This window comes from Scleropages formosus, chromosome 1 (genome assembly GCF_900964775.1).
Source record: "Scleropages formosus chromosome 1, fSclFor1.1, whole genome shotgun sequence".
NCBI classification, from domain to species: domain Eukaryota; kingdom Metazoa; phylum Chordata; class Actinopteri; order Osteoglossiformes; family Osteoglossidae; genus Scleropages; species Scleropages formosus.
In genome coordinates this window covers 52,087,854-52,112,428 of record NC_041806.1, presented here as the reverse complement: position 1 = coordinate 52,112,428, position 24,575 = coordinate 52,087,854, and the positions used below count along the sequence as shown (strand labels likewise).

The 24,575-nt window shown below is 46.4% G+C and overlaps 2 protein-coding genes across 4 annotated transcripts in view; both read right to left on the bottom strand.

The window, feature by feature from the left end:
- The window catches only part of uvssa (UV-stimulated scaffold protein A), a 37,290-nt gene extending 30,393 nt beyond the window's left edge, over positions 1 to 6,897 (bottom strand). For 2 of the 3 annotated variants that reach the window (XM_029255805.1, XM_029255811.1), the window contains exons 1-7: positions 6,639 to 6,897; positions 5,282 to 5,402; positions 4,151 to 4,481; positions 3,537 to 3,657; positions 2,984 to 3,331; positions 1,780 to 1,889; positions 1,499 to 1,627 (exon numbers count right to left, since the gene is read on the bottom strand). In XM_029255805.1, coding sequence (XP_029111638.1) covers positions 1,499 to 1,627; positions 1,780 to 1,889; positions 2,984 to 3,331; positions 3,537 to 3,657; positions 4,151 to 4,481; positions 5,282 to 5,391 — 1,149 coding nt within the window. In that variant the 5' untranslated portion in view covers positions 5,392 to 5,402; positions 6,639 to 6,897. The remainder of the gene's footprint in view (positions 1 to 1,498; positions 1,628 to 1,779; positions 1,890 to 2,983; positions 3,332 to 3,536; positions 3,658 to 4,150; positions 4,482 to 5,281; positions 5,403 to 6,638) is intronic. The other variant, XM_029255808.1, reaches the window with a different exon arrangement.
- Positions 6,898 to 8,047: 1,150 nt separating this feature from the next.
- Positions 8,048 to 23,227, bottom strand: maea (macrophage erythroblast attacher, E3 ubiquitin ligase). Its single transcript, XM_018728800.1, has 9 exons — positions 23,094 to 23,227; positions 18,587 to 18,769; positions 16,134 to 16,337; positions 12,723 to 12,845; positions 11,927 to 12,003; positions 10,694 to 10,802; positions 10,470 to 10,603; positions 9,333 to 9,528; positions 8,048 to 8,930 (listed from the first exon to the last, which is right to left on the bottom strand). The coding sequence occupies exons 1-9, from the start codon at positions 23,160 to 23,162 to the stop codon at positions 8,835 to 8,837; spliced, it is 1,191 nt and encodes a 396-aa protein (XP_018584316.1). The 5' UTR covers positions 23,163 to 23,227; the 3' UTR covers positions 8,048 to 8,834.
- Between the last annotated feature and the right edge of the window lie 1,348 nt (positions 23,228 to 24,575).

Below are 24,575 nucleotides of genomic sequence, written 5' to 3'. Positions count from 1 at the left end.
CATCAAGCAGCTGGGCAACACCAGTCTCTAAGTTATGCAATTTAATTTGTCCCTTTTTTCCACTACAGCTTAAAACATTCAGTCAGCTTTACTTAGCTACTTAAAATAATTTAAACAACGATTTAAGTATATTTTAACCATACATACACTGGCTGCATTTTCAATTAAGCAAGTCCGAGTAGAACATCAGAAGAAGGGATCTGAACCCAGGAGAGCAAGGCGACTGCCCGAACCACTACACTTCTCAGCGATGCTAAGGATTAGTACATTATCATCCTTTTAATTACCAGCGCAGGAATAACAGTAAACCAGAGGGAAAATAAAATGAACACGTCCAGTGATTTGGTAGGAAATTCTGCCACCTGCTGTTAGGAGCCAACAGTAAAAAAAACACCACACACCCCCAACCCCCCCCATCCACCCCCTCTCGCACTCCACTTGGCAGCGAGCCTTTGTCTTTTTGGATGGTGTCCCAGTGAGACACTCCGGCACCACCACCCACCCTGCCCCCTGCAGCCCCACAGCCCCCACCGAACACAATGATCCGTAATGACGGCTGAACCCAACTATTCGCCACAAATGTCCTCATTTGCAAATATTCCAAAATCAGCAGCATATGCGCGTGCTTTTATGACACTGCAGAGAAGTCTTTCATCTGCTGTATAAAAAAATAAATAACTATACACTACATACATATGCAAATACGACATATATATATAGTATTTATTATTACACAAACATGTTAAGAACACGTTATTGTTCTTGAATGTAATGAGGTATTTGTTTAGAACTGCACATGAAACCACACGTAACTGGACAAAAAAAATAGGTGTTAAAGTTATCTTTATTAAAACCGTTCATCGACATATCAGGTGTGTTAATTTTAAACAACATTATACTCCAATAAGGCAGCACTGGCAGTAAGATACACTAGTAACATCACTTAGGACAACGAGGCAGCTGGCACTGTAGTGGTTAGAGCTGCTGCCTTTGGATGCCAAGGTCATAGGTTCCAATCCTACCTCCAGGTGTAGTACCCTTGAGCAAGGTACTTAGAATAAATTGTGTCAGTAGTTTAACACTGTAAGTTGTTTTGCAGAAAAGTATCAGATAAATTTAAACTGCCTGAAAAAATGTATTTATGCTAATGTTCAGAATTTAAATTATGTGCAGCAGAAAATACAAAAAGATCTTTAATGTTTACCTAAAGTATTAAACATTAAAGATGAGCTTTATCAGCCTGTGGCAAGAAACAAATGAATTATAAATAGGCCAAGTGAACAACTGGTGAATTAACAGCCCACTATGCCAGCGAGTTACTACTTAACAACGCCACCATTGTTTGCTGTTGTAGGGAAAAACGTGCAACATGAACACAAATGTGGAGCTGTCTGAGAAATAAACCACTGTGTACATGATTCTTATGGCAGCTGATGTGGATCACGCAGCAGAACAGAACCCCATCTATGCACGCGACCGCAACTTGACCCTCACTCACCACTCGGCGCTCTCTCTCCCTGTATTCGATGTGCAGTTCATCGTGCCTCCGCAGCGCCTCCTCCAGGGACGTCCTGAGGTCAACAGCCCGCCTCAGCAGCTGCTGGTCCACACCGGCCTTGGTGAACACCTGAGGATACACACCCAGACATCCCACAACCGCCTGCGCAATTCACTGAAGTCTTCATTAACTCAATGGCTCCACTAAGGTAAAACCTCAAGACTGAGCTTCAGGGGTCGAAGGTTTGACTGCAGGGATGTGCCGCATGTGCAAACAGGTACCTGAACCCAGGAACGGACGGCAGGCAGGTGCTTGGTGTTGATCAGCCTGTGCAGGTCCCGCACGGTGTTCACCACAGCCTCGTTTTCCTCACTCTCCTTCACTTTCAGATCTGCAGCCAGAAGTGAGCCCCCCCCGCTCTTTAACTCCAAAAAAGCACACATTACTCAAGCAGAAAGTGGGAAGAGTGTGTCTACACAGACTACTAAGTCAGTCCAACTGTCCAGCAATGGTCTGTATAAACACACCCCCGCCACCCCACTACTTTCCACACACTGACAGTGTTACCGCATTTGGTAATGAGGTACACAACCATCTATAACTACCTACACCCTCACACCTACTGGAAGATCCACACATCAGTGAAACACTATCTCTGTGACACTCACACGCTATGGGGGAACCTGAACAGCATGTCTTTGGGCTGTGGGAAGAAACCGGAGCACCCGGAGGAAACCCACACAGAGAGAACATGCAAACTCCACACAGACTGAGCGGGGATCGAACCCATGTTCTCTCACTCCACCCAGGCGCTGTGAGACAGCAGCGCTTCTCACTGTGCCACCCATAACTGGATTCAACTTAATTCACCAGTTGTTCACATGTTTCAAAATGCATATCTTCTCCCACTTCTCTCCTGATCTAACTGCTCCATAAACTCACATCACACCATCTGTCACCATCACATCTGTCTTTCTTATCACTTCTATACACAGCTACTCTGTACTGTGGTACTGGACACAACAATCACCTGTGTCTATAGCCATCTGTTGTGAAATGCCCTTGAGTTCACTCTGAGCTGTAGGTGGCCATGGATGAAAGTGTTTGCTAAATGAATAAATGTAAATATATATGAAGCAATTTCTGTGTCTTATTAGTTCAGCAAAAGGTTCAGGGAAGTAGCTGAACTAAGAAATAAAACTAATGGTGAGTCACCAGAATCTCACAGGTGAGTTACTATATCTTTGTGTGTACAAATGCATTCCAGCGATGGGAAACAGATAGGTAGTGAAAACAGTCAAATGCAGAAGATGCACAATCACAGCACAGAACTGATTCTAGACACCACCCACTGTGCAGCTACTTAGTTGATTTAATTCCTGTGTCGATCTGTCAAGACTGAAAGAAAAGTCTTGAATCAAACACACATTATCAGCCAACAAAACTACGCTTCAGTAACTGGCAAGACCCCCCGAGACAACACACCTGCTGACAGGTCCAAGTCCAGGCTGTACTTGTAAGACATCAGGCCTGTGTGCCGAATAAAAGCATCTTCTTCTGGAAGCTCCTCCATGTCAGAATCCTCCTCGCTGTTCTCCTCCTCAGCCTCATCTTCATCCCTTATGCTGCCCAGGTCTTTACTGCAGCAGGGCTGTTCCTCGTCCACAGCAGAGGCCGTAGCCTTCCCACGGTGCTCTGGGCCAGTACTCTGCTCTGTCTGTGAGGCTACTGCTGGTTCTAGGTCACCAAGGTTGAACTCCACTGGATGGGGTGCGAGTAACTTAAGACAACTGTGTATCTCGGTCAAGCTTTCCTGGATCTCCTGGAAGGACTCTTAGGAGAAACAAACATGGCATCAAATCCTGAGACCATCTGAAAAAGAACAACTATCAATTCGGTGTTTCCGGTGGTGGTCAGTCCTGATGACTATACAACAATGTGATCATATTCAAAGTAAGAGACAAACGGAAGATCAGTTAAGCCGCTAACTGCGACGTACCAAAAGGCACCAAAGGTGAAAGGTCACAGACCAACATACCTTCCATCTCCTTTGTGGCCTTGTCCACTTTATCTTTGTAAAGTCTCTCCAACCTCTTCTGCTTCTCCTCCTGCCTCTTCCTCTCTGCCTGGGTCCTGGCCTGAACATCGTGGAAATCCACCTGGGAAGTCAAGAGGGTCACCGCCACGCTACGCTTTACAACACAATCTTGTACAAGTCATACAGTATATCCACACACCAGTAAATTATCACAATAATCATCTTCCCAAAAATGGCAAACACTTTAGTCGCACTTTTTACTCTGTTATATTCTGCTTTTACTCAGCTATTTACAGACATTTTTCTAGTCTGTGCCTTTTTTTCCTTTCTTAATGTTCCACCTTGTTGACTAAACACTGTGTTAATGCAACAAGGTGCTTAAGACTTGCTCCTTGTAATAATCCAAATCCCTCCGTGCTGTGCTTTACTTAAAGCACCACTTGCATTAAATGAACAACACACCACATCACTAACAAATTCCTCTGCAACATTTTTGCCTTTCAATGTATACCTCTTGTTATGCAGTATATATACACATACATCGACATTTCTTGTCCAACCCAATGAACACACTAGACATATGAGATGGTAAAGTAACACCCACGTTGCTGTACCTTTTTGATCTGCTTGAGAAAGTGGTAGCCAAGGGCCAGCTTCTTGTACGCTTCACCGTAGCTCGCCTGCCACTCCTCCACCGTGCGGATGGCCAGGATCTTCAGCTTCCGCGCCACCTCTCTGGGAGGAGGCAGCGGCTGCTCCGGGTCCGTCTCTACCGTCAGCTCCAAGAACCCTTGGAAGTTGGAAACCAGCAGCGTGCGGAAGTGATGAGAGCGGGAGAAGAGCTCATTAACCATCTGTAGGGCGGAGAAGCGGATCTCGGCGTGTTCCTGCGCCAGCTGTCTCATGATCAGGTGGTAGAAATGATCAATGTAGTCGCTGGAGGTCCTGGGGGGGACCGTGGGAGGAAGCAGGAACACTTGTTTCGCAAACCAGTGGCAAGCACAGACAACCAAAACTGAGCTTCTAATAGAGTTTACAGCAAAACATTGCAAAATTGGAGTTTTAAAGAGGGAAATTTCCAAATCAACGTACACTAACATATTAGAAACTAGTTTCAACTTTAGAGAATCAAGACAGGAATAGTTCTGCATTTATCACTATTCATTAGGCTGACACTTTCCCCCAAAGGGACTTACACTGAGTAACTCATTCACACAGCTGGCTGAATTTTACTATATTGATTCAGAGTAACTTGGGTCCTGTAAGTGCTAACCACTATGTTGCCTCTTAACCTTTGTGTAAAATGAGGGGTATCAGTGTCATTAAGCTGCACATGACACACTGAACACACTAAGGTCATAGATCAGTGTGATTCTGCTTACTAGCTTAGGAGCCAATTTACATGTAGATGCTTCAGAATTTCCCTCTTAAAACTCTGAATCCCTCCTCTTGCTGCATTACCCTTCAGAAAGATACTTAGCCTTAGACAGACAAACGTAAAACTGTACACATAAAAACAAAATCTCTCAGAATGACAGTTCATTGACATGAACATCAACCCTGACATTTGTAAACCAACACAGGGTAGCAAGAAGTTGAATATTTTGTGTTCAACAAACTACTTAAATCAAATGCTTTGTTGCCATGAAAAACACTGAGCCCTTGAGCTGCGAAGCTGCCCGGAGGCGCATGGGAAACTGCACCGGCGAAGGCTGAGCAAACACTGCCAGCAGAGCCTTTCTTACTTGCAGATCTTCTTCACATCCTTCATCTTGGAAGGATTGAGCTGTGGCTCCCCCGAGGTGGTCAGTTCTTCCACCAGAGCCGACAGCCTTTCTCTCTGCGTGTGGTCCATCCAGTTGACCCCTGAGAAAGAGAGGGACAGTGGCACTAACCATACACCTGCTTCCGCCTCAACCTCCTCTTCGTTATTCCCCTTAATCAACACTCCCGTTTACTGTCCCGTCGCTGTCCACGGGTGCATGGAATAGATAAAGTATAGTTTGCACAACAAATGGTCAAATATCACGGGGCACAGAAACAGCTTTCCTCGAACCATCAGAAAAGTCAACAGTAAATGATCACCCCACCGCTTCCTTGTAAGTCGTATTTATGCGATACTTTAAATCAGTACATTTACCTGATGCTTTTCTCCAAAGCAACTCACAATGTCAATTTACCCGTTTATACAGCTGGGTAATTTTACTGGAGTAATTTAGGGTAAATACCTTACTCAAGGGTACTACAGCCAGAGGCAGGCATGGAACCTGGGACCTTTGGGTCCAAAGGCAGCAGCTCTAATCACTACTCCACCGGCTGTCCCCATACCTGATACTCAGATCATGTTACAGTGATAATTATTTACAGTTATGTTCAGTCACTTAGCAGATGCTTTTCTACAAAGTGACTCATGACTTACAGCAAACAGAAGCAAGTTTCACTAATAGATGGATACACACACACTATTTTCAAAGCACAGTCCATTAAGTCAATATCACAGTCTTTGCTGGAATAATTACATTAAGACTTGCATTTAAACTGATAAGGAATAACTTTTTTTTTTTTTTAATGAGGAGGATAATTAAGTACAAGTTTATGCAGACAGAGGATCCAAAGAGAGAAGTCAGTCCAAAAGAGATGGGTTGGAGACCCTTAGTTCTGGGATGGTGAAAGGGATTCAGCAGCGGTGAGGGACACAGTGGTCAGTCTGCCACAATGGAATCAAAAAAGAGAACGTTCCAGCTTGGCTGTGACCCAGACTTGTTTATACCATAAATAAGTCACTTTAGCTCACATACTATGCGCGTACTGTGCCAAAATGAAGGTAAAATGCCGGGTACCTCAGAGACATGATTGATTGCTTCCCTCGTCTCACTAACTAGTGTTTACCATCATGTCTCTGTACAGTACCCCGTTTTACTCTGTATTATTTACGTATGTAAACTAAAACGTGTATGTACTGTATACCACTTGTTGTTGTGTCAGTGTGTTCGCTGTGTGAGAGACATCACGTGAACCTGCGAAAACAAGTTCTCTGTCCACCTGGGGCTGTGTGTGTGTGTGTGTGTGTGTGGTGACATATGGCAATAATAATATACACACGTGACGTAAATGAGCGTGTGAGAAAAACTCTGAACCAACGGGACGAACAGAGACTTCCTCGCCTCGCGTCCTCCTCCGGCGTCAGAGACAGGAGACCTGAAGCACACAGCGGCTCCGGAAGTCCGTCGCGTCTTCAAAAAAATAAAACACAATTTAAAAAAAAAAAAAATGTTATGTGAGCAAGAACATAAATAACATAATCCGTTTCCAAAAGAAAAACGCTGCCGTTGCACCAGCCCCTTCCCCTTCAGACTGAACGCACGCGACACTTCCGCAAAAAAGTGACCTTCGCCCCCGGAAGTGACGCATAGTCTCTCCCCCAGTAGTGCTACCTGTGGTTTTTTTATTCAACGCGAACACAGAAGAAAGAGCGACAGAAGGCGAACTTTGAAATAATTGTATAACTCAATAATTTTAACGAATTTACATTTAGTGAAGGTTAAGTCGGTATTTATTGACATAGTTTGAAATCCGTAAGACATACGAGAGCGGTGTTTTCCTAGCTATTCTTGTTCTGAGTATGGAATTTATTTTTGCTAGTAACTAAGACACACATGATCATGATAAATTAAAATGTTTTAATTTTCCTTTTTCTTACCGATGTTACACGCACCGACCAAGCAGTACGTTTAAACAATAAAGAAATGTGATTACTTGAGGCAGCAGGGGGCGAAGTGCTTCGAATCCCACCTCCTGCTGCGAGGCCCTTTTTCAAGGTACCAACCAACCCTGAATTAATAATTTGATGCAGCATTTCGTTTTTAATCTGGGTCTCATTTTGCCCATTAAACAACCACATGTTGGAAAACGGCGCAGCATTTTTGAATTCCTTACCGCAGCTCTATTCATAATTAGTTACTAAAGCAATGCAAGAGAACCATTTAATGTTTTAAATTAAATGTCATATATGATGCTTTCAAATATATTAATATTGTGATGCACTGGACCGTCCTCTTAGGTGTATAAATAAAAGCTGAGATGACCATATGTGGGTTGGCCCGGGTCCTGCGCTCCAGTGGGTCTGGGGTTCGTGTCCCGCTCGGGGTGTCTTACGACAGACTGGCGTCCCATCCCGGGTGCGTCTCCTCCTCCTCCAGCCTTTCGCCCTGTGTTCCCAGGTTAGGCTCCGGCTCACCGCGACCCCGTACGGGACAAGCGGTTTCAGATAGTGTGTGTGATGACCATTATGTGGACGTTAAAGTTAAAAGTATATACTGTGTTTATGCAGTTAAGTATACATAATAAAAACAGTAATGTTTCTGATCGTATCACTTTGCCTAGTTCCTCAGGTCAATATATTTTTAAGGATTTGTGAAGAAAAAAATACTTCATATGTCAACATCATTTGGCAAGTATTCTTTGCTCAAGTGACCATGTGAAACCTGGCCAATGTGCCCTGAACAGAGATGCCACTTTTTTTCTTTTTTTTATTAAACAACCTTTATCAGCAATTATACATAAACAATCCATATCCTACTCTATCAATTTAAACATGCATAAGTAGTTTCTAAACTGTCTCCTAAAATTTCAATACTAAACATGTTTTACCAGCTCCTAAGAGGAACAAGTGGGAGAGATGATAGGTATTGAAAAACATGCAGCTTCAAGAACACTGGTTAGTCCCAGCCACTGGAACATCCTCTAAATGTAAAAAAAGTAAATCAAACATCGCACTCAATGTATGTATTGAGTATACATACTTATATATACATACTGTATGTATAAGTATTGTGGTTGAACACCGGTGACGTCAGCTGGTACAGTCAGGCTGACCACGGTAAAAAGAAAAGGCAGAAGCACTTATGATACTGAGCCCTGCTAGAAGCACCACACTACTGCAATGAAACTAGTTCAATAAATGTCACTGCTTTAAAAACAAAAGTCCTTTAATATTGGTAGAAATCCCAGCAGTCCCATCCAGAGTCCCCCCTCCAATGTCCTGATTCTATCTGTCCTGCCATTAACAGGCTCCTCCACAACAGGGCGAGGCGGTTAGAAGTAGATGACAGAAAAAGGGGGGGGAGGGGCTTGTCATGTTGTTAGCTCTTTGTCACGAGGAACACGGGCATCGACTGCAGCTCTTGGGGGTCCGGGCAGCTCTTGGGGCTGTTTGCTGTCGCACTCGGACTGGCCAGGTCAGCCGAACGACTTCCACGAGAGCCCCGTGGCGTCCCACGGTGGCACAGACCTGTGCGCTCACATGATGTAGACCTTCTCCGCCTGAGAGAAGTTGAACACTTCCTTGGTTCTGGGACACACCACTTTGTCGTCTTGGCGAATGGACAGGAGGGACTGCAACACAAATACAAAGCCTTTGCACATGTCTGTATGTGAAGGGACTACATGAGGCCTGTATGCATTTAGCTCTGGAATCCTGGAACAAACAGAACTGCACCTGCAGTCCTCGTGCATTCTTGACTTTTCGGCAAAATCAAAACCGCAACTAAAAACTATATTTAAAAAAATCTGATACAACCATAATAATGGTTTCCTTAAGTGAGACTGAAAACACCACCTACCATTGAAACACCACTTATGACTGCTGTCACACACTTATTACGTTATCACATGCTACTGTAAAATCCTTTTCACAGATGAGCACGGTACGAAGCCACAGGTAGAACCTCTGTGCACTTTAACTACATTTGTGCACATTAAAAATGCAGCCATCAAGAGCGGCAAGGAAGCACTCACGTTGTATCCGTACACGTAGCCGTTGGGGAGCATCATGGGGGGGTTGTTCTCATTCATCACCTCCCCCGAGATCTTGCACACAAGCCGCGAGTTGGCACAGTGCGCCATGGGCAGTGGCTGCGCCAGCTTGTTGAGCGACTTGCTGCACACAGGGCAGTCGGGGTTCTTGGAGCTGCCGTCCTCCTTGTAGCACTGCCTGGGAGCCGGGAGAGTCAAGGGCCACCGGGACAGAGCGCTCTAGTGCCTTTCATAGTCCGCAATCTCTTTTCACCCAGCAGGTGGCACAGCAGTTATAGCTGCTGCCTTCCATTTGAAGGACCCAGGTTCAAATCCTACCTCCCCGTGCAGTACATTTGATCAAGAGCCTTACCCTGCTCTATAAACATGTTGCAAGTCTCTCTGGAGGACAAAACAAGAAAGCTACCATCTCCTGCCTTGCAAACGTAATCTGTTCCAGAAAAACACTTTAGAAGGTGAACTGTCATAAAGACCTTAATTACCATTAGGATCAACAGCAAACATTCTGACGTGTTCCTGAGCCCCAAAATTGACACGTATTTATGCTAAAATTAACAACTGCCATTAAAATGGGCAGTTTGGTCAATGTTTAACATTATTTACCAAAACAGTGCCACTTCCCTGTATTAAAAACTGCATGTCTGTATAAATGTGCTCACTCAGCTCCTACGTACCTCTTATATACCTTACAATTAAACAAAATGTATCAGTGCTTATGTTTTAACAGCTAATAGTTTAACCCCCATTCTAGCAGCACCTTCCTATGCTCAGTATATACATTTATCTGACGCTTTCCTCCAAAATAACTTCCAGTGTTAAGCTACTAATACCGATTCACCCATTTATACAGTACGATAATTTTTACTTTATCAATTCAGGGCAAGTACCTTGCTCAAAGGAGGATTGGCACCTGGGTGTTCAGACCGCAAGGCGGCAACTATAACCACTTACTGTTTGCAAGCTTTACTTGTGTAAAACAACATCCAGCAAAAGTCACACACCGCTGTGCCCTGCCATGGTAAAGCAGGACGGGCCAATGTAAAATCAGAAGAGTAAAATTACCACACTAGAGGGGAGGAGGCTGGAATATGAGAGAGAGAGAGAGAGAGAGAAGGATACGGTGTTTTGATGGCAGACAGCCCGGCCTGCAGGGTGATGGTGAACACGGAGTTGTTGCCCAGCTGGTGTAATCTGTAATTGTCATATCGGAACTGCTGGATGAGCATCTTCCAACGCGCTGGGTCCAGCAGGTCCTGTTGAGATGAGCACACGCAAAAATATGTTACACATGTGGTGGGGTGTATATTGTCCGCTGTTGGGGGGAGGGGTTGTGGTGCCGTTACCTTGTAGGGGGAGATGTGGGTATCTGAGGGGAAGGCCAGCATTCCCATCACCTGGCGCACTTCATCGAGCTGCCCGCCCTCAGCCTGGCTGAAGTGCTTCCGCGCGTGTCTGAAACACACACATGCACGTGCACACAAACACATACAGCATGGATTAACTTCACATTTGAGCCTCTTGTACCACTTCAGAAAACTACAAAGTGCAACACAATTGTTTAAAAAAAACTTTACTGCAACATGTAAAAGTCACTAACTTGCATACCTCTTGTAATGTAAAAATATTTATTATAAATGCACATTTGCTGAAGTATAAACACTGCACATGGTGTCACGATCATTTTTTCCTTTGAGTGGTTGTTGATTCATTGGGAAAACAAAATCCAAATTGTTAAAAAAAAAAAAAACAAACAGCCGAAAAAAAAAATCACATAATTTGAAACAAGTGACTTCCACACAAGACATCTGCTCAAAGAAAAATTTAAACAGAGCACCATCAGCATCATGTAAAAATTATTTCCCCATATGTGCACGATACACTGGAATGCCGGGTCAATGACCGGGGGCAGGCCTATGTGAGGCAAGGGGGGTGAGCGGGGGGACCACCGAGAGAGCGGCCACAGCCAGAAAGAGGCAAGGCTTGTTAGCGCTTTACTGAAAATACTGTGTTTGGAGAATTAAAGTTGCAAGTACCACTGCGGCAGACTGAGCGAGCGCCAAACTGTAACTTTTACTGCAAAACATGTGTGCGTGCCTTTTACCGCGCTCTACCCCAGAAACTGGAAACGTTTTACCGCTTCTCTCCTACTGCTCAACCCGTGTGTCAGAAGTGTGTGTGTGTGTGTGTGTGTGTGTGTGTTTGGTGCTCAAAAGAATAACCTGTATGTGCATCTCATCTGAAAAAGAGGTTTGGTAGGATGCGTAAGTGTACTTCATGCGCTCTGCAAATATCTCCTCCAAAGAGTTACTGATGGATATACTTATTACTGCTCTTAATACTGCAGTATTGCTGCCTGAAAACAGTAATAAGTATATCCATCAGTAGCTCTGTATCCAACAGATGTGCCACAAGATCATCCAAGCTATCAGCGAGGAGACACTGAGCCACACACACTGATTACCATTACAGGGTGATTAATGCAGTTTGTGGTGTTACCACAAACCTAAGCGCTGTAAAATCAAAGTGTAGTGTGTTCTAAAAAAAAAAAAAAAAAAAAAAACCACCGTGACACCAACCTGACAGCGTCCATGCGCTTGTTCTGCCGGATGAGCTCTATGAATTCTTGGATGCGCAGGCTGAACTCGAGGCAGCTCTGGAAGTAGAAGTGCACATGTAATCACATGTACCTGCACACATATACACACATGTGCAAATACTGACAATGTGTATGTGGAGAAACATGAATCCAAAGAACTGGTTCTTGTCAGAATCAAAACAGGAAAATTCACACAATCCCTGTTAAACGAGGCTCACACACACAGTGCTCAAGAGGTGGCGCGGGGGGGTGTCTACACATTCTTAGCATATGTGCCCTGTTTTATAACATACATAATACACGTCAAGTATGCACTGGGTCCTCAACTTGCAAACAAGAGTGGAAGTCTGTTCACAGCCCCACCAGCACCGAGCCATGAAGAGTTACTGATAATAAAAGAATACATGACAATACAACGTAAAAGACACCCCATACAAATAACTGTTACAAATAATAAAATATGCTGGTGTTATGCATTAGAATAACTTTGTTGGTATTTTAATTAATTTTAGGTGACTTTTCACTTATCATTTTCCCCCCTCACAACAGGAGCTTGCCCAACGATGAGATTTCAGGGAACGAATAGACCCTGTTACACGAAGGTAAATAAGGGAAATTACTCATGAAACCAAGAACTGTGGCAGTTTTCATAGATAGAAAAAGTTAGATTCAGGGGTTGACTCATTCATGTGGAGAAAAAAACCCAATATTCAATAAATCCAGCACAACTGTAAACTCTCAGCAGAAAAGCAGGTGCTTACTTGCGCCGTTCTTACCTTCATCTTGCGGAGACGCGATTTATTATCATGGCACCAAGCGAGGCAGGTGGCCGTTTCCTGTCGTTCTAAAGACTCTTCAACTTCCTTTGCAGTGAGGAACATCTCAATGTTGACCAGATCCTGAAATGCAGTAATCAAGTGACATCCTGTAAAAACTGGTAGAAACACTGTACATTACTGAACTGGTAAAACACATTCAAGACAGTGGCATACAGATTACATACAATCATCAGAATGACAATGAGCTTTATTGCCAGGTATGTTCACACATACAAAGAATTTGTCTTGGTGACAGAAACTTCCAGAGTACAGACAGAATGACGGTGACAAGACACAGATGAGAAGATAGAATATGTGAATGAAGGATAAAAAATATCCATCCATCCATCCATCCATCTTCCTCCGCTTTTATCCGGGGCCGGGTCGCGGGGGCAGCAGTCCGAGCAGAGTACTCCAGACCTCCCTCTCCCCGCACACCTCCTCCAGTTCCTCTGGGGGAACCCCAAGGCGTTCCCAGGCCAGCCGGGAGACATAGTCTCTCCAACGTGTCCTGGGTCTGCCCCGAGGCCTCCTCCCAGTGGGACAAGCCCGGAGCACCTCCCCAGGGAGGCGTCCGGAACAGATGCCCGAGCCACCTCAACTGGCTCCTCTCGATGCGGAGGAGCAGCGGCTCTACTCCGAGCTCCTCCCGGGTGACTGAGCTCCTCACCCTATCCCTAAGGGTGCGCCCAGCCACTCTGCGGAGGAAACTCATTTCTGCCGCTTGTATCCGCGATCTCATTCTTTCGGTCATGATCCAGAGTTCATGACCATAGGTGAGGGTAGGAACGTAGATCGACCGGTAAATTGAGAGCTTCGCCTTACGACTCAGCTCCCTCTTCACCACAACAGACCGGTACAATGACCGCATTACTGCAGATGCCGCACCGATCCGTCTGTCGACCTGCCGCTCCATTTTTCCCTCACTCGTGAACAAGACCCCAAGATACTTAAACTCCTCCACTTGAGGGAGCAACTCCCCCCTAACCCGGAGGGAGCAATCCAGCTTTTTCCGACTGAGAACCATGGCCTCGGATTTGGAGGTGCTGATTCTCATCCCCGCCGCTTCGCACTCGGCTGCAAACCTCCCCAGTGCACGCTGCAAGTCTTGACTTGATGAAGCCAACAGGACCACATCGTCCGCAAAAAGCAGAGACGAGATCTCGCGGCCACCAAAACAGACACCCTCCGTTCCCTGACTGCGCCTAGAAATTCTGTCCATAAAAATAATGAACAGAATCGGTGACAAAGGGCAGCCCTGGCGGAGTCCAACATGCACCGGGAACAGGTCTGACTTACTGCCGGCAATGCGAACCAAGCTCCTGCTCCGGTCATACAGGGAACGAACAGCCCGTAGCAACGAGCCCCGAACCCCATAATCCCGAAGCACCCCCCACAGGATGCCACAAGGGACATGGTCGAATGCCTTCTCCAGGTCCACAAAACACATATGGACTGGTTGGGCAAACTCCCACGAACCCTCCAACACCCTAGTGAGGGTATAGAGCTGGTCCAGTGTTCCACGGCCAGGGCGAAAACCGCATTGCTCCTCCTGAATCCGGGGATGAGAATCAGCACCTCCAAATCCGAGGCCATGGTTCTCAGTCGGAAAAAAGGTGGATTGCCTCCTCCAGGTTAGGGGGGAGTTGCTCCCTCAAGTGGAGGAGTTTAAGTATCTCGGGGTCTTGTTCACGAGTGAGGGAAAAATGGAGCGGCAGGTTGACGGACGGATCGGTGCGGCGTCCACAGTAATGCGGTCATTGTACCGGTCTGTTGTGGTGAAGAGGGAGCTGAGTCGTAAGGCGAAGCTCTCAATTTACCGGTCGATCTACGTTCCTACCCTCACTTATGGTCATGAACTCTGGATCGTGACCGAAAGAATGAGATCGCGGATACAAGCGGCAGAAATGAGTTTCCTCCGCAGAGTGGCTGGGCGCACCCTTAGGGATAGAGTGAGGAGCTCAGTAACCCGGGAGGAGCTCGGAGTAGAGCCGCTGCTCCTCCGCATCGAGAGGAGCCAGTTGAGGTGGCTCGGGCATCTGTTCCGGATGCCTCCTGGACGTCTCCCTAGGGAGGTGCTCCGGGCTTGTCCCACTGGGAGGAGGCCTCGGGGCAGACCCAGGACACGTTGGAGAGACTACGTCTCCCGGCTGGCCTGGGAACGCCTTGGGGTTCCCCCAGAGGAACTGGAGGAGGTGTGCGGGGAGAGGGAAGTCTGGAGGACTCTGCTCGGACTGCTGCCCCCGCGACCCGGCCCCGGATAAAAGCGGAGGAAGATGGATGGATGGATGGACATATTTATGTACAGGTATGTTCTATACAAATGCAAGGGAATGTGAATAAGAGATATAATGTGATAAATAGATATAATTATAAATAGCGTTGTGTATTGCACTGGTTTACTCTCTAGGGGGGATTTAGCTGTTCGTGAGGTAGATAGCCTGAGGAAAAACTTTCTTGTGCCTGGCTGTCCTGGTGCTCGGTGCTCTGTAGCGCAGGCCAGATGGCAAAGGTTCGAAGAGGAAGTGGCCTGGATGCGGGGGGGGGGTGTGTGTGCCAATGATTCTTCCAGCAGTCCAGACTATCCGCATAAACAGTATGTGTATATGTATGTATGTATGTATATATAAATACATATAGTGATACAGATTATAGACAGACATATAGGCACATATATTATAGCCCTATATATATAGTCACACATATATAGTCATATAGATTAATCAGATATACATATATATGTATATCTGAATATAATGTATGAGATTATATATCTAGGCAGCACAGTAAGTAGTGTTGCTGTCTCACAGCGCCTGGGGGTGCGAGAAGACGTAGGTTCGATCCCCACTCAGTCTGTGTGGAGTTTGCATGTTCTACCCGAGTCTGTGTGGGTTTCCTCTGGGTGCTCTGGTTTACTCCCACAGTCCAAAGACATGCTGTTCTGGTTCACCCATAGTGTGAGAGTGACAGAGTGTGTATGTTCCACTAATGTATGGATGAGTGACCCATTGTAAGTAGTGTATCTAGCAGTGTAAGTCACCATGGTAAATGAGGTGTGTGGGTTGATAACAGTACATAGAGTTCACTGGAAGTCGCTTTGGAGAAAAGTGTCTGATAAATAAATAAATGTAAATATATAGTCACATTAATTTACATATAGAGAACCCAAAGCTAAGATCCCAAAGGCTCCTGCCACACAGTCATTGCCCAACAGAATGTTTATTCATCCAGAGGGATGTGAGTACCAGGCCTCAGCTGTGTGCTGCGCCGTCTGTTTTTTTTTTTTTTTTTTTACCATATATTAATTGGCACCAAAGCACTACTTTGAGCTCAACAGGTATAATTGCTTAAAAAGACGAGGACACTGACCTCGATGCCACTCTGCCGTGCCAGCTTCACCGCCGTGTTGTAGTATCCGCAGCGCAGCAGGTGCTCCACCATCATGCGGTCCATGCGCTTCTTTTTCCACAGGTTCACGCTGGCCGGCTGGTCGCTGCTGTGCTCCTTGAGGTGCTCGATGCGCCGCTTGCAGAGCTTGGCGCTCTCGTCCTCGGCCTGGATCGACTCAGCCGCCTGGAAACAGTCACATCGACTCGATCAAGGAAGCGCAGTGAAAATATCCGCCTGGGCCGGCTAATACGGGAAGAGCGCGTGAAAGGAAGTAAGGCCACCTCAGTAAATACAACGCTGTAAAAGGGGCAGCTGCTAACATAGCGGTTAGAGCAGCTGCCTTTGCACCCAAAGGCTGCAGGTTTGAATCCCACCTCCAGCCGTAGTATCCTTGAGCAAAGTACTTATCTTGAATTGCTCCATTAAAACTACCCAGCTGTATAACTGGGTAAACAAGTGTAAGTGGCTTTGGAGAAAAGCCAGAGGTGGGATTCGAACCTGCAACCTTTCGGTCCAACGGCAGCAGCTCTGACCACTACACTACCGACTGCACCAGTGAGTGACTTAAAGATTTCTGTTCTGAGATGCACTGCACTGTGGTTACTGACACAGTAAACCTAATGCATATGTGTTAATGCATAAACTGTACTTTTGCTGAGGTGTACGTCGCTTTGGACAAAAGCATCTGCTAAAAGAACAAATTTAAATGTAAATGTAAATCTGATGACAAGAGCATGAACTCCACAGTTTCTCAGGAACGGAGCCCGTTGAGGTTCGGCACGGGACCAGAACCTCTTTCGGCCCTTTTTCCCCTCAGCTGAACCGCAAACGCAGAGCTTTTCAAAGCAAGCGCTTGTGACGATGATTCATGGAGATTCCCCAAAACCCTCAGAATCCAGAGCTTTTCTTCAACAGACGGGAGTCCTGCTCCACAGGCCAGTCTCTCTCTCTCTCTCACACACACACACACACACACACACACACACACACACACACACACACACACACACGTAAGAAGCCTGCTTCTCCAAAACAACCCTGCAGGCCCACAGGAAATTCCTCAGCTGTCATTTATACGCATGCGGTTTTTGAACGGTGCTGCTCCAGAAACACTCGTATGCCGACCGCGGTAATTTTCACCAATTATGGAGGCACGTTCACTGGGTGAGGAACAGCTGGAACCTGCAGCCTGCTGGAGTGCAGTGACACAAGAGCCCGAGACCAAAGGCCCTGTGTTTTACACGTTCATGTATCCAGAGCTTCTCTCTAAATCTACTTTATTTAACCTTCTCACACTGATTTGCCCATTTATACACCAGGGTAAATTTTACTGCATCCTTTCAAGGTAAGCACCTTGTTCAATGTTACTGCAACAGAAGGTGGGATTCGAACCTGGGTCCTTCGAGTGCAGCACTAACCACTACCCCTGCTGCTGCTCAGATCATACACTGCGTGCCTATATGACCTACAGAAATGTGATAAGGAAATTTAATGAAATGTTCAAATAATGTTTTTGTGAACAAGTTACAGAATTTTAAGTGCAGATCCAAATAGAGCATTCTTGAGAACTTTACCTTTTATTTACATCACCGCAGAGTGAAAAGTTCACCACCAGTTCAGTCACTTAACCGTTCTCGAAAACCCTGCGAGGCGGGCGGTGCGGCCTCCCCGTACGAGGCAATCCAGTGGATTCCCCTTCTTTCATCTCTATTTATTAATAATTCACAGTGTATACTTTTACTATGGTCTCCGCCCCCCAGGAGCCCTGTCCCGAATCCCACAACAAACCCGTCTCATTGGTTCCGAGTGCATCTCCTCCCCGAAGAACATCGTCTGTCACACACATTTATTTCAATATTCTCATGTGCAGTGTTCACCACGTTACACGATTAACGTGTAGCCCGCTGCCATGACTGTGTTTATAAGTAATCATTATCATATCTGCATTTCTGCCATTATGACTCCAGTCATTTAAGTCCCACATCACTGCCCTACATTTCATACCCAGGACCTGCAGACACAAATTCCACATCCAGTCGAGATGCAACGGAAATACATTGAAACCATTTTTCCTTTGTTTTTTTTGAGTATGAATTTTGTTAAGATTGAAAATATATTGATAACGTGACTAACCAAACCATAACCTATTTTCTAATATTGTACATTTCCTGCCAACTACAGGACAAATACATGTTTTTAAACATTGTACAGCTTTCACACAGTTCACTGGAGCATGACCAGATCGGTGGGAGGAGGAGGAGGATCTGGTCATTCCTGTTTTTTTTAAATTAATTGTTTTGACATGACACTAACTGTTAATGCAATATTTCAACAAAACCCAGCAGAATGCGAACAAGACAGACATGCCAATAAATGGCATTTATAATACATTTCTGTGATTAACTTTTTTTTCCCCCCACACAACGACATACCTTCCTCTTGAGGGCGCTGAGCTTCTCCACCACGCCGTCCAGCAGCGACACCACCGAGTCCACGACAGGGCAGCTGCTCAGCGTCTTCTCCAGCTCCGCCACCACCATGGTCACGTGGCTCGTCTCCCGGTCAATGTTCTTCTGTGCAGCACGGAAGCGCTTGTTCAGCGTCTCGTAGGGAACCTGGCAAAGGGACACATTCGTGGGGGAGAGCGCAACAACCCCTCATCGTTACCGTGAATCTGCCGGAGCATCTGTTCAAAAAGCGAGGTATTCTGTTCTTACGCGCTGTGTTTGAATAAACCTCTCTGAGGAGCGTGTCAATTATGATTCATTTGTATTTAGCTAATGCCTTGTCCAGAACCACTTACAGTACTAGACAGAGTAGACTAAGCTATTTGCCGCAGTTTACCCGTCACCACCACAGATCACTAAACCGGTCCTTGGAGGGAAATTCATGTCACACTGAGCTGCCATAACAAAGTGCACTTTTCCAACAAATAGTAATTTAAAAAAAAATTGAGAAATCATAGGAAATTACAACATTTACAAGTCAGAGTTGCACTAAACAAGAGTAAAAACACTACATGAAGGTGCTGTATCTCACACAATAGCCTTTTCCCAATGAGTCAACACCCTTAACCAGGTTTTACTCTACACCCAGAAATATGTATTTATATCCAGTCCATCAGCATAAGTGTTTAATGGACAATGAGACTTATAAAGTGTTGAAAAGCCATATAACCGGAGATCAGGCTACTTGTCAAGGACTTCCCAATATTCCGAATACTTTTAAGTTTAAATTAAATCACGAACCCCCCCCCCCATTTTTTTTTTTTTTAAAACCAATTCAGTATGTCACTTAACACTATTTTTGCCACTTTTGAGTTCCACAAACGATGGAATGAACTTCACTGGCACAAAAACATTGACGGCAGACTGAAACACCCCCACAACAACAATAAATTCATTTTAGGACAAATTATTCTAGGACAAATTATTCCGCGCAGGACGGGGGGGTTTGATACAGCTCCTTTAGCCACACCACGGACACCTCGCAGGTCTCCTTGCACGTCTCCCCCCGGACAGCGTCCACGCGGCGTGGAGGAAGCAGGAGCGGCACATCGCCGTTTTGCCCACATTAACACTATTGAGCAGCTTCTGCAGGACAAGTACCACGCAGCCACACGTTTAATAATCGCCGCTGAAACGGTCCGCAATACAACGGAGCACTTTGTATCTCAAGCAACATCTCCATCTGCATCAACCACAGTCGGAGGCTCCACAGATCAAATGCTCCTGTGCCGCTCTCGTTCCTGCGACCAAACGTGCTTTTGCTCCTTTGCGAGAACTTTTTCTACTGAACAGCCGTTCAACAAAATCAAAATCAAAGAAAGAATCAAAGAATGAACAAACATACAAACAAGTTACATGAAGCTCAAAAAGCAAGATCAAAGGCAAAGTGTTTGCATTGACATTCATTCATCTGTGACACTTTCCTAGAAAGTTACCTGAAACGTTACACTGCGGCCTAATTGCTACCCCACCAATTGAGGCTGTGGATCTCGATCAAGGGAACCAGAGCAGGGGGCTGAAATCGGACCCGGATCCTCCGAGTTCCAAGGAAGCCACAGTAACCACTACGCCCCGTGCTGGCCTGGCAAACCTGCAGTCGTGAATAACGAGCCTCGCCGTCGATCGCAAAGGTAGTTCTCACATGAGCGGTTAATTTTTTCACACCGTGGTGGGGGGGGGGGGGGCACATCGATACCAGGGCGACTCCCATGGCACAGCGGTCCTTCCGCTCTGATCCTCACATTGACCCCCCCCACCATGTAGGAATTTCAAACCGCTCTGGCATCCACCGAACACGGGCGAGTGTGAAAAGGCGCAGATCACGAGCCGATCCAAAAAGCTCCAAACTATTTTGTCCGATTAACATCAGCTTAGTCAGTAGAGGCGTCGCGTAAAACAGCCTAGTGAAAGAGGTGGTGGGGGGTGCACACGGGCTAGAGCTGCTCGCTCCCTTATCTTCGGCCAGACAGGAAGGGCCAAGGCCTGTTCATATGCGTAAAGGCAGTGGTTCGAAGAACCCTGCACGCGCGCGCACACACGTTTCCGACAGCTGAAAACACAAGTGGGACAAGTGCATTAAAATACACTTAAAATTTTTTTACAGTGGCTACATCACTCCCTTTATCAGGGTCTTCAGAGTAAATTGTGTCTCGAATAAATTTGCCATTTGGTTTCACCATGGTGAAACTCCACATAACACTGCTGTTTATCTCATCAGTTTGACCTTTTGAGGGAATGTCTCATGACATATATTATCGATGTCCATTGATATCCCTATTAAAACATCTTCATTTTTGAGATGCTCTGCATGCAAAGAGCACAATTAAGTCAAACCAAGTCAAACATGGTTAAATTCCTGTACTGCTACTGCTCCTTTCGACTACACCACAATAAAAATCAGTGTACCGTGAGGCTTACATACAGCATATGAAGGAAGTCGAGCTGAAGTGTGACCGTGACACGTGTGTGTCTTCAGCGCGCACACACACACACACACACGTCAGCGTTTCACAACCCACAAGGGCACACGCAAAGAGTTAAGGTAGCATATAGGGACGAACCGCCAGTGTAAACCGGTGTAAAAGGGTCACACATCTTCCAAGTTACTCCAAGGAAATGGTTTAGAACATTCCAGAAGACAAAACATGGTAAAGGAATCACAACACATTCCAATGACGTGACTAAGAAACGGAGAACCTTTCATTTCTGCCAATAATATTAAAAAAGGCCTGGAATCATGAGGAGGTTTTTAAAAAAAAAAAAAAAAAAAAAAAAACAACCACCCTAAGAAACCAAAGGGAAGTACCTTGCCTGACACCATGGTAAAGTCTGGCAATGTTCACTGGGGTAAAGCAGCCCCTCCCCCCAAAAGCAATGTTCCCGTCAGAAACACACTCCTATCTTCAGAACTGCATGAGCACAAATCCGGAATGAACGAACACACACACTGTCTGAAACCGCTGATCCCAAATGGGGTTGCGGAGAGCCGGAGCCTAACCCGGCAACAGAGGGCGTAAGGGTGGAGGGGGAGGGGACGCCAGACTGTCACAAGGCACCCCAAGCGGGACTCGAACCCCAGACCCACCAGAGAGTAGGACCGGGCAAAGCCTGCTGCGCCACCGCACCCACCCCCCAAGTTATGCAGTTATTAACCCTTATTTACCTCACACTTCTGCTTAGTTCTGTAGAGATTAAAGCTACCTACACTGATTTACCTCTTATACTGCAGGATACCTGTACTGTAGCAACTTAGGGCAAGTACCTTGATCGAGGGTGCTGCCGCAGCAGCGGGATTTGAACAGACACCCTTCCGACTGATGTGGAAGCGCACAGCACTACACCACCTGCAGGCCCCGGTTATGGAATTCACTTTGTATTTCAGCAAGCGTGTTCACTTTGCAGTCCTGTCGTGTGTGTGTGTGTCTGTGCATGCATAAGTGGTTGGCGGGGGGGGGGGGGGGGGGGGGGGTGCGTCCAAGCCCTCGGGCAGGTCTCACTCCATGGTGCTCAGCTACGACTGTGGAAGGGACACCAAACAGCAGGGGGCGCAGCGGTTAGAGACACTGTCATTGCATGCCGAGGACTTGGGTTCGAATCCCACCTCCTGCCCTTGATCAAGGTTCTGTAAAAATTACTCTTCTGTATACATGGGAAAATCAGTGTAAGTAGCTTAACAATAAGTCGTTCTGGAGAAAAGCGTGTTACAGTTAGCAGCTGAGCACAGAGTGACTGAGGCATTAATAATAACAACGATAATAAAAAAAAATGATGATGTACGTGCTGTTAATGTCAGCATGTGCCCAATACCTAGAGGTGGTGTCACTACATATAAATACACACACACACACACACACACACAAAAAGGACTAAATGTAAATGCGGACACTACTGACGTGACGCCGTTACGGACTCTGCCCTCCGTCCGTTTCCATGTTCGGTAAAGCAGCCCCCCCCCCCACGTCCCCCCCCTTACCGCGCTTCTCGTTTCTCGGCTACACACAGCGAGCAGCTGCCCTCAGCGAGCCAGGTAAACACTGGTAAAAATGTGGTGTTTTAGAGAGCGGCGGCGCAAGCAGCGAGTCCGGGCGAAGCCGAAGTTGTCACCGGAGCGGGCGCGTGGCCGATTGATTGCCGCTGCGCTGAGCGCGAGAGGAGGTCGATGCGAGGCGCCACGCGAGCGTAACCCGCGAACACCGCGATCGCTCACGCACGGCGAGCAGGCGCGCGAGCCCGAGCCCGAGCCAGAGCGAGCCAGAGCGTTGCCTCGAGCTCGTGTGCCTGGCTGTGCAGCACGCAGAACAGCAGCAGGCACGGCGGCCGCGAAAACAGCGTTCGAAGGCGCGTAAAAGGCACGCGTTCGCCCATTACTTCCTAATATCACTGCAGCCCCCGTCCCGCCGCGAAATGGGAGCCGTTCGAACAATAGGCACACCTTTAAAGTTGGGTATTCTTGGACCTTCAGAGCCATGGAGAGTTGCGCTGCCGACTCCTGCACCGCCATCTTCGCTTGGCTGAGATGAAGTCTGTACACTGTGGTTCCAGCCACTCGGTGACGTCACGACCACGTGACCGGATACCGGAAGAGCTCTCTGTAGTGCAGTCCAGGAGGCGAAGACTAAACACTGTAATTCGATCCACGCGGTGTCGTCACGGTCCCACGTGACCGGATCCCGGAAGTGCGTTCGGTGCTCGCGTGAACGGCAGTTCTAGCCACACGGTGTTTCCCACGTGACTTTCCGTCAACAAGTACAGAATTCTACTGTCTCCGGTACTGTATCACTCTAAGCTAGATACCGTAAATATAGCTCTTATACAGCTATGATAACACTGTTTTTGTGAGCTTTCGCGGCCATAAGAACTGGTGTGTTTACAAAATTACGGTTAAAAATAAAAAGAGACCAGAACTGCATTTCCCAACTTCCTCCTGTCCTGGGTCGTTAACTGGAACGTGGGCGCTCTGGGGTGTCTTTAGATGAAAAGTAAACATACAAAAAAATGAGAACTTTTAAATAGCAAAGTTTCAATTACACAAACTTCGATACAAATTTTTGAGAATGTTAGTAACAAAATCTGTCTTTTCCCTGAAGAGCACTGAGTGCGCATGCGCGATAAAAACTGTTAATGCCTCGTTGCCAAGGCGACAGGGTTTCTTCGTAAAAGGGGGATGTCCCTGACAGGGCTTAACATAAACAGCTGAGGTCAGTCTATGTCTGCAGGAACACCAGAACTGTGCAGCGCAGAAACAGGGATCATCAGCAATGCTACTCGAGCAAATTTAAGTAACATTTACACTTTTCCCCAAGGTAACATGTTGTACAAAGCTACTTGAACTGATTTATACAGCAGCAGGATAAATTTTACAGTATCAATGCAGCATAGGTACCTTGATCAAGGGTGCTACAGCAGGAGATGGTATTCGAACCCGGGTCCAGCTCTAACCACTACGCCCCCTGCTGTCCCCGAGCTGAGTTTAGTTTACAGCACATTCAGATTATTTGCGGATGAGAGGCAGCAGGGAGGCCTTATCGCTGGCGCTGATGGCCGATGTTTGTGTTCGGCGGAGCGGCAAAGACAGAACGCCGTGTTTTCTGTTACGCCCTGAATAGAGCGACGTGTCCGAACCTGCAGCACGAGAACATCATGTCTGTGTCGCATTTGTTCTTCTTACGAATGCAGTCGGGTTCCAGCGGCGCTCTGAGCCACCTGTATGGCACATTGGCTGGGAGAAATAGCTCATCTTAATGTGTCTTCATTTAATTTTGTATTAAAATGCAGACAGACAGACAGACACACACACACACACACACACACACACAGAGCTGCCCTCCACAGATATAATGGATGGGCCTGAGGTAACCAGATACTGGAGTGTTGTACAGTTGTACACTCCAGGATATCACACTGCTGTTTTTTA

Bases quoted from the DNA above. Each gene is read 5' to 3' on its own strand.
- maea (XM_018728800.1), bottom strand. From the start codon at position 23,162: ATGGCGGTGCAGGAGTCGGCAGCGCAACTCTCCATGGCTCTGAAGGTC. The intron at 9,529-10,469 runs GTATCCTTCTCT...CCCGGCTCCCAG, and splicing joins CTGTCTGCCATCAAAACACC to GCAGTGCTACAAGGAGGACG. The intron at 8,931-9,332 runs GTGAGTGCTTCC...TTTGTGTTGCAG, and splicing joins GCTACGTGTACGGATACAAC to TCCCTCCTGTCCATTCGCCA.